The sequence below is a fragment of the Haemorhous mexicanus genome, chromosome 1, assembly GCF_027477595.1.
Source record: "Haemorhous mexicanus isolate bHaeMex1 chromosome 1, bHaeMex1.pri, whole genome shotgun sequence".
Classification (NCBI taxonomy): Eukaryota; Metazoa; Chordata; class Aves; order Passeriformes; family Fringillidae; genus Haemorhous; species Haemorhous mexicanus.
The window spans coordinates 142,041,014-142,059,070 of NC_082341.1; the positions used below are offsets into that span (position 1 = coordinate 142,041,014).

Below are 18,057 nucleotides of genomic sequence, written 5' to 3' on the forward strand. Positions count from 1 at the left end.
GGTTTTGAGAATAGAAGTGTTACTGTGACAATATGGTACCATTTCCTGAAATATTGAATGTTCCTAAGCATTCAGGAAACATGCCAACATTTAAAACTATTAATTTGTGGTTTCTTTTAATAGTATTGGTATGGGAAGTCTGAAAATAATCCATTATTTTTTTTGTTTTGCTTGGTATCTACACAACCACCAAAGTCTGATCTCATTTCTAAAGAAAGGTTTTTCAAATAATACCTAAAATTATGATGTGAAAATAATTCACTTACAATCTCTAAATATTCTATATTTTTACTTAATAAAGCTACACATATATTTGAAGCATGAAACAGACCCAAAACAATTTATACTACGGTGGATAACAGATAAAATATTATCTAAAGTGAGGCAGTGCTTGTATTTCTGTCCTGTCTAATTCCTGTAGTAATTACTCTACCTTTTTAAGTAGTGTTATTTTATGTGATACTGAAAAGAGATTTCAGAACAACAATGAATATTTATTTACTTTAAAACAGTCTCACACAATTTAATTTTTAATATTTAAATATTTATAATGTTATCCAGCTTTAAAAACCATAAAATAGCTCCATGTGCAACACCTCAATGTAGAAGTAAACAAAATTTCACAAAATCTTCCTAGATTTTCTCTACTGGCAGATACATAAAAGAGGATCATCTGTTAGTTCCTGTAAAAGCATAAACTTAAAAGAATTACTCAGCTAAAAAATTATAAGTACAAATGTTTTTAAAAATTAATTTTTCTATTTCTATCACTAAAAATTATGTGGCATATTCAGTTCTAGTCCAGTCAGAAAGGAGGTGTCCTTCTATCTTGCACTGTAAGCAAGTACACCATTTTGGGGGACAGAGGGGAAAGGGCACTGGGTGATGACATCCCATAATCTTTTGTTCCACATATTCCATGTAGGAATTGGAACAATCTTCAAAATGCCTGGCAGAATCAGATGTAAATGTCACTTAGATTTGAGAATGTGTTTATGAATTTTGATGGACTATCTCCACTAAATCTATTTAGTCAAGTCTGAGAAGCACAGAAGCAGATATTTAGGCATCAAAATGTTTTAGTAGTAAATTATTTTAGTCTTAGTAAGTACTGTTATCCAGTAAAATCTCAAGTAATTAACTCCAGCAGAAGCAGATCAGTGAAGTGAAACAACAAATACCCATATTATCTATCTGCATATCATTGTGTTTTAGTGGTTTTACTTTGAAAAAAGCTTTACAAGTTCCTGAGAAATGCCCATTAGCAGCTGGAGCACCAAAGCAATGCTATTCCTGATGCTATTCAATTGCACTTATTAATTACCTCAAATCAATGTAATTTGTGCCTTTCACGATTGCTCCATGATGAAAACTAAAACAAGGGCAGTGGGAATGATCAGTAGAAGATTCAGTTCAAAAAACAAACTCTTGGATCTAATGTAAAATGCTAATGTAATTGTACCTGTCATGTAAGCAGAAATTTACAGGACTTAAACACATAATAAATGCATGTAAAAATAAATACAGTATCAGCCATAGCTAGCTGTCAACGTGGATAGTGGAATTTGTGAGGTGGAAGAGGTCAAATTAAAGAAATACATTTGATCTAGTCAAAGGATGAACAAGCAAGTTAAGCATACATTCTAAAGAATTCATGAAATAACTTAAACTGAAATTTCTTTTGACTCCGACTTCTAGAAGTCATTGTTATCATTAGTATTTCTAAAAATTCTCTGAAAAGGGAAAATTCTTTACAATTTTTTTATTCTAGTAAATAATGCAGTGTTATGTCACAGCCCTGAATGCACTGTTCTAATGCAAATACTCAGTTTACCTCACTGGACTTTCTCTCAAATTCCAATTCATAAATGTCAAAACCTAAATTGCAGAACAATTGCTAATCCAAAATACTACCAATTTATGCATCTGTTCTCAGTGCCTACCATCGTTACTAGAAAGGACTTAACGCATTTTGAAAACAACAGAAATGGGAACCCCTTAAGACATGACTTGCCCTTGATACCCATTCCATTTTACTTTATGACCATTGCCCAATTTCTGATATGTCTAATAAACACATACTCTCAGCGATCAAAATGAAGGCAACTTAGATGAAAAAATTATCTGGATTGGCAGTGAGGTGGTGGTGGGGAATCCCACAAAATAAACCCAAACTGAAACAAAAAGAGAAAAAAAAAAGGCAATCCCCTCCCACAACCACCACCACAGGGCATATATTCATTGAGTGTTTGCTGCATTCACTATTTAGTGAACTAACATAAATTACCATTGTAGGGCAAGAGAGAAATAAATTCAATATCTAGGCATACAATCACAAAGTTGATTATATGGAGATGCTGTTGTGAATGTTCACCCTTTCTGTACCCTTCTACCTATTCATATTCAATTAATTTTATTCTTGCAGAACTATAGCTTCTAAGAATAAATGTAACTCATGAATAAAAGAAGACATAGCATATAAGAATAGACAATAGTCCTCTGCCTTCTGCAAACTAAAACTGTTGCAAGTAAAACTAATTTTATCAGGAAAGAATCATGTAAATAAAAGAATCGACAACTTGAGTTCTGCAAGTTAGAGTTCAGATCTAAAACTCATCCTTTTCTACTCAAATATAGATCTAGTTTTGCTGTATTAGAAAATTATTAAACTTGTTTATGCAAATCATTCTCTTGCCCCTTTCAATAGCCTGAATGTAGAAATCCTAGGTCTTAATAATGACCATGCAGCAAAATACTAAGATCTTCCTGTCTTAGATCACTAGATATGCATATCTAGAGTGCACAAGTAGTGCACTTGTACCACCACTGTGGAGCTTTACTTTACACTACATCAAAGTTATGGACAAAAAAAAAACCAACCCAGCAAGTCACACTGTGCAGGTTTATTCACAATAAGCTCATTCACTCCATCTGCCCATTCTCAGCAACATCAGCTCGATTTCTAATACATACAGTCACTGGTTTAACTTTCATCTCTCCTCTCTCATTTTCTGATGAATAATCATAATTTCTATTATCTGGTTTTGGTGCTGGACAGCAACCATGCAGTTAATAAAGTCCGTGTAAGAAAGATATACATCTATGTCAAAAGTATTACAAAAAAACCCCAACTAATTAATTAATAATACAGAAATGCATGTGCATGTATATATATGTTGTACTTTAGCTTATTTTTTATTTTACTTTTCATGCTCTATAAAAAACTGTACGCCCTTCCAGAAGTATCAAATAGCAACAGATTGTTTATATAGTGCATTATGTACTTCAAGACCATAAAGAATACCATTATTAGGTTTTTCTTGGTCCTGGCTCAAAACTTAGCAGTAATTCAAGTTGCTCACTCACAGTAGTTTTTTTGAGTTATGATAGGTATTAATTTTCAAAAGAATATAGGAAGTATTCATTTTTTTTACTCATTCATCTTTAAATAACCACAGAATTATTTCATTTTAATAGTTGCCAGTATTAAATAAGAGAAAATAAGAGTAAAGTTATATGTAAAAACTCAATTGCTGTAACAACACATCAAACAAAATGTGTGCAGTTTTATGTAGTGCAACACCTTTATGAGAAAATTTTTTTTATTTTTTTTTTACAATCCAGCTTATATTTTTCTTCTATTTAAAACAGACAGAACTGGAAATAGAATGCATCCACTCACTAATATGAAAGAAAAACATTCCATAGTACTGGCCTAATTTTTGGTTTACCATTACGTTTGCTTCCAATGATGTCATTACCTTTGTAGTTAACCTTGAAACCAATTGAGCCCACACTTTCATCCGTCTGAAGGTGCAACCACATCTGATTGCTCATGCTCACAATTAAGTCTGGCACAAAGCTCCCGGTTAACCTATAGACAGAAGAAAATTTCTGTAAAGCCATTAAGCATTAAGTAAGGAGATTTTTTTTTTTCTTTTTGTAAGAAATCTAAGTAACTGCCAAGCATTTTTTTAACATTTACTTTTGAATTCATTGCATTCAGCTCACACTAAATTTGTTATTTACTAGTTGGCCTGCCAAGACAGCTCTCACATTTACAATGACTGGAAATTTGATAGTAGTCTATAAATACATGCAACTACTACTTATATTGTATTGAAATATTTCATCTCACTTTCAGTTGCTGCTCCAAAAGGAAATTCAACTTCCCTAATCCTTAACCTCATCTGACAATCCAGTGTCCACTAATCAGGTACATGAAGGGATATCAATGACATTAGAAACCCATAATGAGGGATGCGAGTGATTCTTTGATTTTTCTAGTATGCAACCACCCACTTTGAAATACATGCCTTCCATATTTAAAAGAAAGCTGTTATTTTTAAGTAGCAACATTATTATAAAGGTTCCTGTGTTCCCTGCACTCTTTCAGCTCCTATCATCACCTCTTATACAAAAAAGGAAAAACAGCCTAAAAAGAATTAGCTGTTGTCTATTCCTTCATTAAGAAAACTAACAAATGTCACAACTTTAAAACCTTCTACTGTTACAGGGTGTTGATTAATAGAAGGAAGTAAACTTGATTTTCTTTCTTTTCTTTTTTTTTTTAATTTTAATATTGTTTGCAAAAATTTTTAAATCAGTGCAATTCTAAATAATGTTGAATCTATTTGCTGAATAAACAGTGTGATAGCAATAAGGAAATGTTGTGAAAGCTGCAGGTTTATGTTATATTGCATATTCTTCCCAAAATTTTGTCTCAAATTTGGTTATAGTTTATTATCTGAAATGAAATGCTGAAAAATTTCCATATATTTTTCATTCTTGTTAAGTGGATCACAAGCACAACACTTTAAAACAGTGAAAATTGTTCATTTTTTTGAAGTTCTAACCATTCTTTAAAGCTAGCTGAAACTTAAAATGAACTATTTTAAATGCATTTTATAGTTAATTTTAGTTCTTCCCTCTGGTCTTTTTTAGCTTCCTTCTGTATTAAATAGTCTGCTGTGGGAAAAAACCCACGTCTGTTTCCCACATCTGTGTTCACAGATGGAGCTACTAGAAAGACTCTTGCCAGAACTGAACAAGTAAATGCCTGGCCAAAATAACATATTAACTGCTCATTCCTGCACTAAGGGAAAGTGTCTTCAGTGAGTTCAGTCTTTGCCAAATTAGTAGATTAACAGGATGTTTCTGAGAAACCACACTGATGTAATGGCTAACAGAGTTTTGCAATTGCCACTGGTGACTGACAGTATGTATTTTGAATATTAAGGACATTGAGAATATTAATCTCTTTGTTGTGTCAGACAGAATAATTTCTGCAAAAAACCTCCATCAAAATGTTCAGCATTCCCATTTTCTCAAATTAATTATAAGTACTTTCTTTTTTCATCCATAGTTTTTTCAATAAAAACTTTCCAATTAAATAGTACAGGAGGAAAAAAACCCATTTGAAAATACATTTATGAAAAAAAAAAAAATCAAGAGAACACAAAAATCACTTGTTGATCTATCTTTTAAGTCCTTTTTTAAGTCCCTGTATAACACTTAGGGATGGGCCCCAGAGCAATAAGATCCAGAAAAACCATTACTATATGAAAGAAGCCATGTAAGAAAATAATGAAACTCTGCAGTGGAGAATTATTCTTTCTGTCTTTCTCAGAATTTATGTAGGTTCCTCTACCCTGGATTCAGAACCTAGATTCCTCTCCTGGAAGTACATGTTCCCTTTTAAGAGCTGAATAGTGAACACTGACAGCAGTAGAAATGGGAGTATGTGATTATGATGTCTCCCTTTTTATTAAACAGCTTAACAGTTACAACACTCAGCAGGGTGCTTTCCACTTCTTCCTCTACAACTCCAGAACTACTCCTCCCACATCCTAGTGACATATATTCTCCCCCTGAGTGAGTGCATTGAAGTCTGGGTTTGAGGACATTCAGAAGATTGTGACACTCTCCATTTGCTGAAGACAACCTGTAATATGAGATTAGACACATGCACACCCAACACAGCAAGCATACTAAAAGATTGAATTTCACCATTTGTATGCTGGATTTTCAAAAGGCATACAAAGGCATGTTATAGGAACCAGTGCCTAGGAGGATATTGCATTAAAAGTCACCAGCAGCAATTGTCAGACCAAGCTGTTGAAAGCAAACTTCCAAACATCCTGAAAAAGTGCTATGACTGATGTATGGAGTCACCATTTATTTTCCTTCTTCCCCTCTATCCCTTGGTAATAACACTTAACACTGCTCCACCTTGTATTTTAGTTTCATAGGAAAGCATTAAGAATGCCTTCATATCAGTTGTCTTTCGAGCAGACTAAAAATATTATAGCAATCAGGTTTAAGTTCACTTGGGCGCCAGGCTCACCAGGCTGGAGCAGATTGTCTCATTGCTGGGTGCATGGATGTGCAGGCTCAGAACCACAGGCACCCAGGGAAACTTAATGGCAAGTACTGAAAAGGCTTTGGAGTTTAGCTCCTTCTGTGATTTACATCAGAGAATAGGAATAATCAGGACGGCAATTATCTATTTAGGAAGCCTAATTCTATTGAAATGCCACTTAACTTCCATTTTTGCTTCTCAACCTTCCTATCAAGCAATGCCCAGTAAAACTAGCAGATTAAACACTTGGATAAGTTTCTTGATTAACCCTGATAAATTGGAAGATAAATGTTTTCACATTATTAACACATAAACGAGACATATTTAAACCAATGTTCTTTAGCAATTTTCCAGGGGAAAGATAATTATTTTAAAATTTAAAACCCCAAAATTAAATGATACAACAGCTGATTTATTTGCTATGCATCATATCTCAGACAAAGTCTGCATGGCTCACAGGAGAAAAGATTTGCATGGTTTTAACAGTACCTAATTATCTTCCATCTTCTGTGTAATTTTTTTATGCATTTTAACCCTAATAACTTCACCATTGATACTTCTGAACACAGAATAATGATTCTATGGGTAAACAAAAAAAATATATTTGTGGTTTATTGTATTAATACTTAATATTAAACCCCCATAAATCAATGGAGTATTTTTTTGCTTTTCCAGGATCTTCATAGTAATAATTCTTCAAAATTATTTACCTAGTTAGTTACAGTTATTGTATGTTAACACTCTACAATTCTAAATAACTTTTTTAATTTAAAAAATACTCAGGATTCTTTATATTTGTGGCAATTTTAATAGTGTAATTCCATCATTTCTCCCCAGCCTAAGGTACATCATCAGAAATACTTTTATGAAATGCTAACATCTTCAATGAAATACAATCTGGGCAGACTGTTCTACCATATTACTCAAAATTTAAAATATTGCCTTTTGCCTTAATGCATTGCCGTAATTTAGTAACAATACTTTAGTTAAACTTTAATAAGAACTTATAAATTTTCACTTAATAAAGGTTCCTTCCAGAAGACAGACTATTTCATATAGTTTAGGAATTTAAGAAGAGCTGAAACTGAATTCTAGCATTATCAGCAATATTTTTTTAATGATTACTGCTGCTTAAAAAGTAGAGATTACGCTTCCACACGTCTCAAATTTATTAGTGGTAGCAATTAACTCACTCATCTGCAATCCATTAAGAGACTGCATTATCCTAAAGAAATTGCACCATAAACACCTGGCCAAATGCTGGTCTTTTCACGAATAATAAACCTGTAATCAGATACTTTGGCTGGAAAAGACCTGTCAGATCAACAAGTACAATGGATAAACCAACACTGCCGAGTCCACCACTAAACCATGTCCTTAAACATCACATCTACACATCTAAACACCTCCAGGGATGCTGACTCCAATACCTCCTTGGGCAGTCTCATCCAGTACTTGACATTGGAACAATGTCCAATCCTTCTGACATTAGTCAGAAAAAAAAAAAAAAAAAGCTGAAGAGAATGTTTCCCTAATAAGTGAGAGGGGAGAACTGGTGACAGCAGATATGGAGAAGGCTGAGGTACTTCAGAGAGTTCTTTGCCCCAGTCTTTACTGGCTGTCAGGTTTCTCATTTGTCTCAAGTCCTTCATCCTCTACCTGGGATTTGGGGCAGAGAGGTCACTTGCACTCTAAGCACAGAGCAGGTTGAAGACCACTTGATGAAACTGAAAAGTCAAAAGTCTATGGGGCCTGATGAGATTCATTCCAGGATCACAAGGAAACTAGCTGATGTTGTAGCCCGGCCACTCTCCATCACTGGAAAAGTCATGGCAGTCACGTGGTTACAGGAAGGAGGAAAACATCACTCCTGAGACAAAGGAAGATCTAGGGAACTCCAGACCCGTGAGCTTCAGCTCTGTGTTTACCCTCCAGCAGATGGACACTCCTGTACAGCTTGGTGTCATCTGCAAACTGACTGAGGGTGCACTCAAGCCCCTTGTCCAGAGCATTAATAAAGATAATAAACAAAACAGAACAAAGCACAAAGGATAGAATGGTTACAAAACCCATTAAAAATAGAAGGCCAGATCATCTATCCACTGAAGGATAAATCTAAAGGGGAATTCATTAGAAAAATCTGTAAATCTTAGTAAAATTGTATGTTCTGTTCAAAGTTTTGCAATTTCTAATATGAATGAGGTAAAATTAGGACAGAAAAAGAGGCAAAGCTTGGGTTTAGTATACTCAAATGAAAATAATTCTTCATATCATTCTTGTGGTGAATATTTGAAAACTAAAATATGTAAAATTTTGTAATATATTTCCAATAAATATACTGCAGGGAATGTCATGCTAAAGAATCTTAATTTTGTTATTCTTTCATTTTATGATTAAATATATTTTGTACTAAACTTATATCACATTCTTATCTGTGTTTCAATTATTAATTCATGTGAACTAATTATAACATCAGGTGTTTGCTGAAAAGACAGTTTTTTTAAAATTAACAGCTAAATATTATTTGGCCTTTAAAAAATATTTTCTAAATAGCAGATAATCCCTTACAGGCAAATTATGGTTTTTAAACATTTAATCACTTTTTTTTTAAATAAAATTGACTCAGATTTGAAAAAGTAAATGCAATGTACGTTAAAAGACATTAATTTCTCCTACATGACTGATTTTTTCAGACTAGAACTAGAGTCATAAAAAATAATTCATTATAAGGCCATATTACACTGTTCTGCATATTTTCAAGTCACTGTGGAACAAACAGAATCACTGTCTTATAACACTGTCTTAAAAATTTTACAAACTAATACAATTCTGCATTTGCCTTGAGACAATTTTTATTATAGCTACAAGCTAAGTATTTGAGAAATATGGATTTTAAGCTAACCAATGATTGTTAAGAATATTATATATCTATATATCTGGGCTCACACATTCAAGAAAAAAAATCCATGAATGATAAAAATCTATTCACTACTCAGTGCTGGTTTGCAAAATGTGGTTTAGGTAACACCCTATGCAGCCTTTCTCTGTAGTAATTTTCTTCACTATGTTAACTTGCTCTTCTGAGTTATCTATAATAGTCACCAAGCAAATTAAGGTCAAGACACTGTAGTATATTTTTTGTCATGCTAACCTTGCTAGAGAACTGTAAAATTTGTGCACAAGTTGTCCATATATCTATTTTCAATTATGCTCTTATGCACTTTTAATTTGAGAACACACAAAAGGGAACACAATACTTCCTAAAATTTACATATCTAAATGTAATTGTCCACACCATGCCTTTCAAACTTCTGAGTTCATCTTTTTCTTCTGTGATGTCTAGGTCATCTCTTTCTGACTTCAGAACAGTAGACACATAGCAATATATTTAAACTGCCATCTTTAATAATTTTAGAAGCTCACTTAGTTTTTGTTCAGATGTATCTGATTTGAATAATTATTTATTCTCATCAAAACATATTGATGAGATTTTTCAATGCACACAAACTGTAAATGCAAAAGACTTACACTTGAAGTACAGTTTTAGGATCACCCACTTCTCCTCCATCACCAATTGTCAGTGTGTCATAGCCAATCTCCAGATCAAATTCTTCAAAATTTATCTGAATAACCTACAAAATAAAATAAGTAAGTATATTTTAGAAATAAATAAAGGTACTTGAGAGATGAGTCTGCAAATTAGACTTTTCAGCAGTGTAAGTAAAAGCAATCTTCCAATTAATAACTGCATGCAAGTTTAGCATATTTCACAATAAATTAGTGTAATTAACCCCTAGGTTTTGATTAATGAAATGTGAATTACAATAACCATTTAGGTATCATCACTCTCCTGACCTCAAAGCACCATGATTTCACTTATTTATGTAATTGTTACATGTTTATTACAGTTGTGGTAATCACATTACATTTTGATTAAGTATATACTCAAAGGGCAAAATAACTAATTGCCTTATGTGCAGTACCACTGTCTTCAAATATCAACTAAATAATTGTACATCATTGAGTAAATGCAGTGAAGGTGAAGAATATAATTTTCTCCTGACATGAACAATCCGGCTCAAGTAAGATAAAGAGGCATGAAAGGTAAAAGAAATTCTCTTAACTCATTAAGTTGAGCAAAATACAACTATCAGAATCATGGCCATTTTTAATATCCTGTAAATTTAATTGCTCTATGCATATTTCTGCTGAAGGATAAAAATTTCAATTTTAAGAAAATGATGAGAAAAAAAAAAGAAAAGAAAAGGAAAGAAAAAAGAAAAGAAAAGGAAAGAAAAAAGAAAAGAAAAGAAAAGAAAAGAAAAGAAAAGAAAAGAAAAGAAAAGAAAAGAAAAGAAAAGAAAAGAAAAGAAAAGAAAAGAAAAGAAAAGAAAAGAAAAGAAAAGAAAAGAAAAGAAAAGAAAAGAAAAGAAAAGGAGAAAAGAAAATAAGCACATTGTTTCCACCCATGTATTAATCATGGCAACTCTGTCTTTAGTTCCTCAAAATTTCATATGGATAAAAATGACAGAATACTTATATGTAGGAATTTTAATACTGTAATAAATCATCTTTTATTACAGTTATAATTGAGAACTGAGAGCATTTGTGTTTAAAGATGTGGATGCCATTCTGATGGATTATTATCATGTCCTTGAAAGCTCCTGTTCCTTTGTTACACTGGGGTTCTGGTAATTGAAGGAGGACGTGTTTCTATGAGCAAACGCCAGTACAGGCAAGCTGGAAAACTGACATATGCTCCAAGGACTGCAATTTGTTCCAAATGAAGGAGAAGCACTTTCCTTCACAGGTGCAAGTGGTGATATAGGTACACTGAAGAACAGCCAGTTTGGCACATTCAGATATATAAATGTGTGCATGTATATGTGTGTACATGTATGTGTGCCATACCCCAGGGACTACAGTCAAGTATTGAGAGTTAAGGGGGTGCAGATGGAAAGGACGTGGAAAATTGCATAGGCAAGCAGCTGATTTGCTCTAATTGAGTAAAGAGGAGAAAACCACACATAAATCTTCTTAATCTTCTTAGTTTAAAAAAATATTCTGGATATTTTGTGCTGCTCTAGCCACAAAATTTGTAACACTAGACATCAGAATTTAAAATGAAATCCATAACTACATTTAAGGCTAACACATATTTCACTCAGTACTTAAAAAAAAAACAGCCAAGCAAAAGCAAAAACAAAAACTCCCAAATCAACCAAACAAAAAAGCCATTATTTTTGGTCCACCTTTAAATTCTGTGCAACTACATGTGCAGTTACATCAGAACAGAAGACTCCACAATAAAACATGGGCAAATACTGTTAGTATTGAATTCAACTTGAAAGTATATTTCTCTTACAAACACTAAAATGCATTTTGAAATAATATTGCAGCAAAACCGTCAATACTATATGCAGAATAAGAAGAAAAGGAAGATAGTATACAAATTGTATAACTAATTCATGATCAGAAATCTTAATCCTGTTTTCCATTAAACACAGGAAGAAATCTAAGTTCATTCTCAGATTTTTTTTTGAATAAATGCAATGGTAATACTTTTTTAAAATTAGTATCCTTGTAGATATTTTATGTTAGTTGATCACCACCAAATTGATACAAGGCATCTGTTCCTTTGTAATGGAAGTACTTGTCTTCATAAGTTGTATCAGAAAGCCAAGAGAGATTTTCTTTAGCACATTCTGCTTTATCCCTTGTGATGTGTATTTCATCAGAGGAGAAGATAGAGGTTAAGGAAAGTATAAGTTTCAAGATATTGGTTTTTTAATTAGGAATGACAATGTTTTCTTTATTTATCTGCTGAAAAGTACGATCTTTGTAATTCTTTTTTAACAATGCCCACAAATAAAAAAAGTAAGAAAACTATGAAAAAGATCTGTCTCATTAAGGAATATTGTGCAACATGAAAAAATAATCAAAACTGAATTTTTGTTCAAAGCATAGGCTTCAGCTTCAACCTTTGCACTAGGCTTCAGCTTCAATCTTTCCACTTGTCTGTAGTGAATATCCAAATTATTGATGACTCAGTTCTAATCTGGCTGCTCTGATATAATCTCTCACTTTTCTACTATCTGAAATTATTTTCTATGATAAAGAGAGCTTTTTTTTTATTTTTAATCAAAAGATGTGTACATTTAAAATGTTTAATTTTTTTTTCTCCATTGATATTTTTTAGAGGATGTTTAATTACAAAATTTTTGTCTCACTCTCTTTGAAACTCACCTAAAACTGTGACAATGGAATATGTAGGACATTGAAAACTATAGTTCTATAAAGCCACATAAGCATAGATTAGTCTACATTTGTCTTGTATCATATTCTGTGAAGCAGTCATATTTTTAAGACTATAACAAGCAATGATGTCATTAAAATGACTTCCAAAATATTAGATTGTACTAAAAAAAATTTTTGTAGGAAATTACTATAAATAATTTGAAATATTAACATTTGATAATCTTATTCTTGTAAGTTTATTACCCAGATTTCTTCTTAAAAGTTTTTTGTTTCAACTGAAAATTAGAAGATGCTTCATCTTTGTGCAAAATTGACACTAGTAAATTAAAATCAGAAACAGCAGTCACCAAATAGAAGCATATTTTATGCACAGTAAAAAGTAAAATATTATTCCTTGAGACAGTAAATCATTTTGTTCACCATGCATACCCCTGCTGAAAGAGGGTTAAAACCAATTGCTAAACCTTACTCAAAACATTCTGTAGTATCAATGAAGTATTTCATAACTCCGGGTCATTAAAAGGTAAATGCATGTAACAGTCAATACACAACCAATTTCAAACTTAGTTTTAAAATAACCTCATATGACATACAGCAAAAACTTTGGTATTGGTGAAGTAAACTTGCCATTTATTTAACAAATATGCATGTCAGCTGATAGTGAAGATATTTAGTTTTATGGGAATTTGCACAAATTGACCAAAAGTAACGTATAGAAACATCAGAGCTGTCAATATCCAGAAGGAAACTAATTTACTACACGTGCACATCAAGGCTTTACATGTTCTTACCGTAAAAATAAACCCTGGATACTTCTTGGAAATTCATCCTTTGACATGCAAAGTACACACACAATGTACAATACAAAATGTACTTCAATTCCTTCTAAATATGCCAACAAGCAAGAAAATAGCTAGTCTTAAGGCTATATTTTCAGAGTCCTTGTTCTACGACGTCAGCTTTAGTTAGATCACACTCAAAGTCAGTGGGACTTGCAGTGCTCATTTTCTTGACTATTCCCTTTAGAATACTGAACAGGTCTTTTGATTATATCAGCATTTAAAGTTGATTGTGATGGAAACTTTCAAAATAAAAACTGAAATTCGGATAAGATGAGTAAATAACTTAAAACTTTTTAATAAACTTTCCAAAAAGTCTGCTTTTACCAGTTATCTAACAGTGTCTTTTTTAATTTTTCTGAAAAATCTATAAATGGCAAACCAAAGTTGGGTAGGATCTTTGAATCAATCTATTATTAGAGTAAAACCTTAGAGTTATTTTAGTTTTTAGTCTATTGTTCATAAGAATAAACACTTCAGGGAAAACTGTGATGATTTATTGCTTTATTCTACATATTTTTAAATCAGGCTAGCATTACTAAAGTGTGCTATTGATCTGGTTAGTAGATGCATAGCAATCAGAAGCATGGGGACAAATATCTATACTTTCCAGTAAAGTCTATTTTTCCAGTTTCCCAGAGCAAGATTAAAGCATTAATATAAATGAAATAAGATCCATGGGTTTTATTGATGTATACAAACATTGATCATACTATAATATATTTATGCATCTATTGCATTTCTCCACTGCCCCACAGTCTCTTTCAAAGCTGAATAGAAAAAATGAGAGACCACAAAATATTTTCAAATAACAAGGTATAACATCAGGGAATAATATTATGAACAGAAATATTAATTAATGATATGTCTGAGCTACAAGATTCTTGATAACAGGATTATATTACTAAAAGTTTGTTCTGGAAAGCAGAAGAAAAAAATGTCAAAGATTCCATCTCAGACAGTTTGCCACCAGTCCTGAGCTATCATTTTACACATAATGAGTCAGCTAATGATATCAGATATGTATCTCTATGGCTTCAGAGCAGAGAAGAATATCTTAAAATAAGGCAATATATTAATTAATATATTTTCTTTTTTTTAGAAAGGGATACTCAGTAAACTCTAAAAGTTTTGTGCCCTTATAATAGCATTTGTGATAAATTCAGCAGGTATCAGACTGCTACAATTGTTATGACATAGGTTAATAATATCTTGAAATTTGTTCCAGAGGATGGGATATTATTAAATACATCCCTATACACAACTATGAGGAAAAAGGAATTTTGCATTTCCTCTTCCTCCATATGCACACTTTATAAAAAAACCTTTACCTATTTTTGGTGGTTTATTTTTTTTAATTCAAAATAAAATATGCTGACCTGTGAACTATTACCTAAAAAAAAAAATTAAAAAATTAAAAAGTAGCTAAACAGAAGGCAAAAGTCTCTCTACATCCTGGGCTGCTCTTGCTATTTACAAACCTAAAAACAATGAACAAGTTTGAATGCCTACTTTAAACTGAAGTTATAAATCTAGACAGAAATAGTAATAAGAGGCAGTAGAACTAATAAGTATTATGCAGTCTCTACAGGGAAAAAGTGAAGTCCTATTTGAAAAATAATTATCTGAAAATTTTAATTATGTACTTTGGTCTCCAATTATTTTGTAAAAAAATTTTTAAAGGAATCATTTGGAGCAGAGATCCAATTTCTAACAAATTTCTGTAGGTGTACCTTCTTTCTGTGCCTTGGAATATATCCTTTAGAACCCACTCCTTGGGCAAAACACCAGCTCAGAAGTAAAATGGGAAAAGGTTTTATTGAATAGTTAATGACTCCTTAGAGAACTTCCTACAGTTTTTCAGAGAGAGCATGCTCAGAATGATATGTTCCAGACAACAGATTTTCCAGACAGTTGTTCAATATGTGTATTTAGTTCCTGATGAAATTACCTCCCTGAAGAATTTTCAAGGAAGGGAGTATTGCAGGTGAAGTACTCGACTTTTAAAAATTTCAAACCATCCAAAGCAGAATGGTGTGTAACAGAGACAAGTATATGTTCCTCAGAACTGCTTCTGAAGGGGAAGAGTAAAGACACAACGTTGCATGTACTTGTGCCACCCTTATCCTGATTCTCGAATGCAAATATAACTCTAAAAATATTTTTAGATATATAGTAACATTTTCCCTCCATAAAATGGGACATTCTACCAGTAAAATAATGATGATGTTTCTGCAGATGTAATGAATCTTTTCTCCTTACAAGTGTAGTTAAGTATTAAGCTAAGACACAGCTTAAATGAGCTATATATTCGATAATATTAAGGAATTAATATTAATAAAACATCCTTCCAGTAATGAAATATATCCAAGACTGTTGTGTAACATAACAATAGTTTTATTGGTTATTTTGCAGTTACATATTATAAGAACAAAACATAAGAAATCCACCTCACTGAAAAATATTCACAAGATACCTATTTTCTCCATTTTTCATTATTACTCTAGCAAGAAAAAGCTACCTAAAGACTCTTAATGATGTCTGGCTGCCTTTGTCACTTGTAGAAGTGAAATTAGGCAAGGAGAAGAAAACACATCCTGTTTGTATCTGAGTGTCCTCATATGCCCTCAGGATGGTTAATTGCTTTTGTACTGAGGATGTCTGAATACTTCCCAGTAAGTAAATAATGGGTGTTTATATCTGATGATACAAGCAAAGGAAATATCACTGTCTGATTGATCAGCTTTATCACCATAATTTTCCATAGAATCACAGGTCCCTCCATCAAAATAATCCATATATTTGGTCATAAAAGAATACTTTCAGAAGGAAAATATATTGAACCAACCATTTATTATAAGACTTAGCTATCATTTTCTTTAAATTATTTATGCTATAATTATATTTAATATTACTGCTACCATGGAGCAGCTAATCCAGGAAAATTAAGGACAAGAAAATCATCAGGAGTAGTCAGCATGGCTTTACCAAGGGGAAGTCATGCTTGACAAACTTTGATAGATTCTATAATTAAATGACTCTCCTGGTGGCCAAAAGAAAAGCAATGGATATTTTCCACCTGGGCTCCAGGAAGGCCTTTGGCATTGTAAAGATATTAACAGACAGGCCTTTGATGTGTGGGTTCAACAGACAGCAAGGTGGATTGAAACCAGGATGAAAGTCTGGGCTGAGAGGATGGTTATCAATGACATAAAGCTTTGTTAGGAGCCAATAACTCATGCTGTATCGCAGGGGTCAATATTGGGACAAGTCTTCTTTAACATCTTTATAGGTTATCTAGATGATGGGGCAGACTGTACTCTCAGCAAGTTTGCCACAACAGTGACAAAGGATGAGCAGTAAATAGGCCAGAGGGTCATGCTGCCAGGAAGAGGGACATCAACAGGTTGGAAAAATGGACCATTAAAAACCGCACGAAGTTCAACAAAGGAAATCAAGTCTCTGGGCAGGAACTACCCCACATACCAATACATAGTGGAGGACCCATCAAATCAGCTGGAAAGCTGATTTGCAGATTTTTTTTTCTCTTTTTCTTTTTTTTCTTTTTTCCTTTTATTTTCACAGGTATGGAGAAAAAGGGAGATAAAGTGAGATAAAGATGCTTTAGAATAGCCTGAAAGGATGTGTGACTAGCCTGGACCATTAGAAGGAGATAGTAATAAGTATAAGCAGGAAAAATCAACTAATTTATAAAAACAACATTGAAAAAATCACAGTCATCTTTCCCTCAAAAAACTAAGTTCGCTGTCAGAATTTACAAAAAGAAAAAAATTATTTTTTTCAAATAGCAAATAATTGCAATCATAGGAAGGGCCTGAGGACTTCAAATTAACTTGTCCCTGCTTTGGTTCTTCCTTTCAGTAGTTACTCAGAAGAATATCCTTACACCCAGCATAGAAATCTGCACTTTTTAATCCCACAGAGGGTAAACCATCTGTTCCAAATGAAAGCAGAGAGGTCACTAACTGATGTCAGCCTAACCTGATGGGCAGCCACACATCCTGAAAGGGATGGAAACTGGGAATCATACTGTGACTTAAGTCTCAGTGCAAACCTTCAGGTTGTACTCTGAATGTGTATTGGGTTTACAAGGTAAGATTTTGGGAGCAGACGTACTGCAGGATGAGGGGATGGTGCTGATTAAGATTTCTTCTTATTTTAATTATTTTATTCTGATTTAATAGGCAGATAATTTTAACAATTTCTCCAAGCTGAGAAATTGCATATGAGAGTAACTAGTGAGTGATCTCCATGTTCTTATCATCATTTGTGAGTTTTTTCTTCATATTTTCTGCCCAGTCCTGTTTAAGAGAGAGCATTACAGATCAGTCTGGCAGGCATCTGACAGCCAAGACTAGCACACCACAGAATGGTACCATGAGCCTTTGAAGGAGTCCCTTCATAGAAAACAGAGAAACAATCAAACAAACTACTATCAGTTCTATTTCCCAGTCTAATATCACAAAAAAAAGGTATACATTGAGCAGAACAATATCCTGTAAAGATCACTCACAAGAGGAACAATGTGAACTCAACCATGGAGAAGAGTGACAAGTCTGTGCCAAAAATTCATCAAAC

General features: G+C 32.9%; 1 protein-coding gene across 3 annotated transcripts in view; it reads right to left on the reverse strand.

The window, feature by feature from the left end:
• Positions 1-18,057, reverse strand: part of CSMD3 (CUB and Sushi multiple domains 3) — a 583,179-nt gene that overhangs the window by 291,956 nt on the left and 273,166 nt on the right. For all 3 annotated transcript variants that reach the window (XM_059857957.1, XM_059857877.1, XM_059857801.1), the window contains 2 exons: positions 9,890-9,993; positions 3,762-3,874 (listed from right to left, as the gene is read on the reverse strand). In XM_059857957.1, the coding sequence (XP_059713940.1) occupies positions 3,762-3,874; positions 9,890-9,993 (217 nt within the window). The remainder of the gene's footprint in view (positions 1-3,761; positions 3,875-9,889; positions 9,994-18,057) is intronic.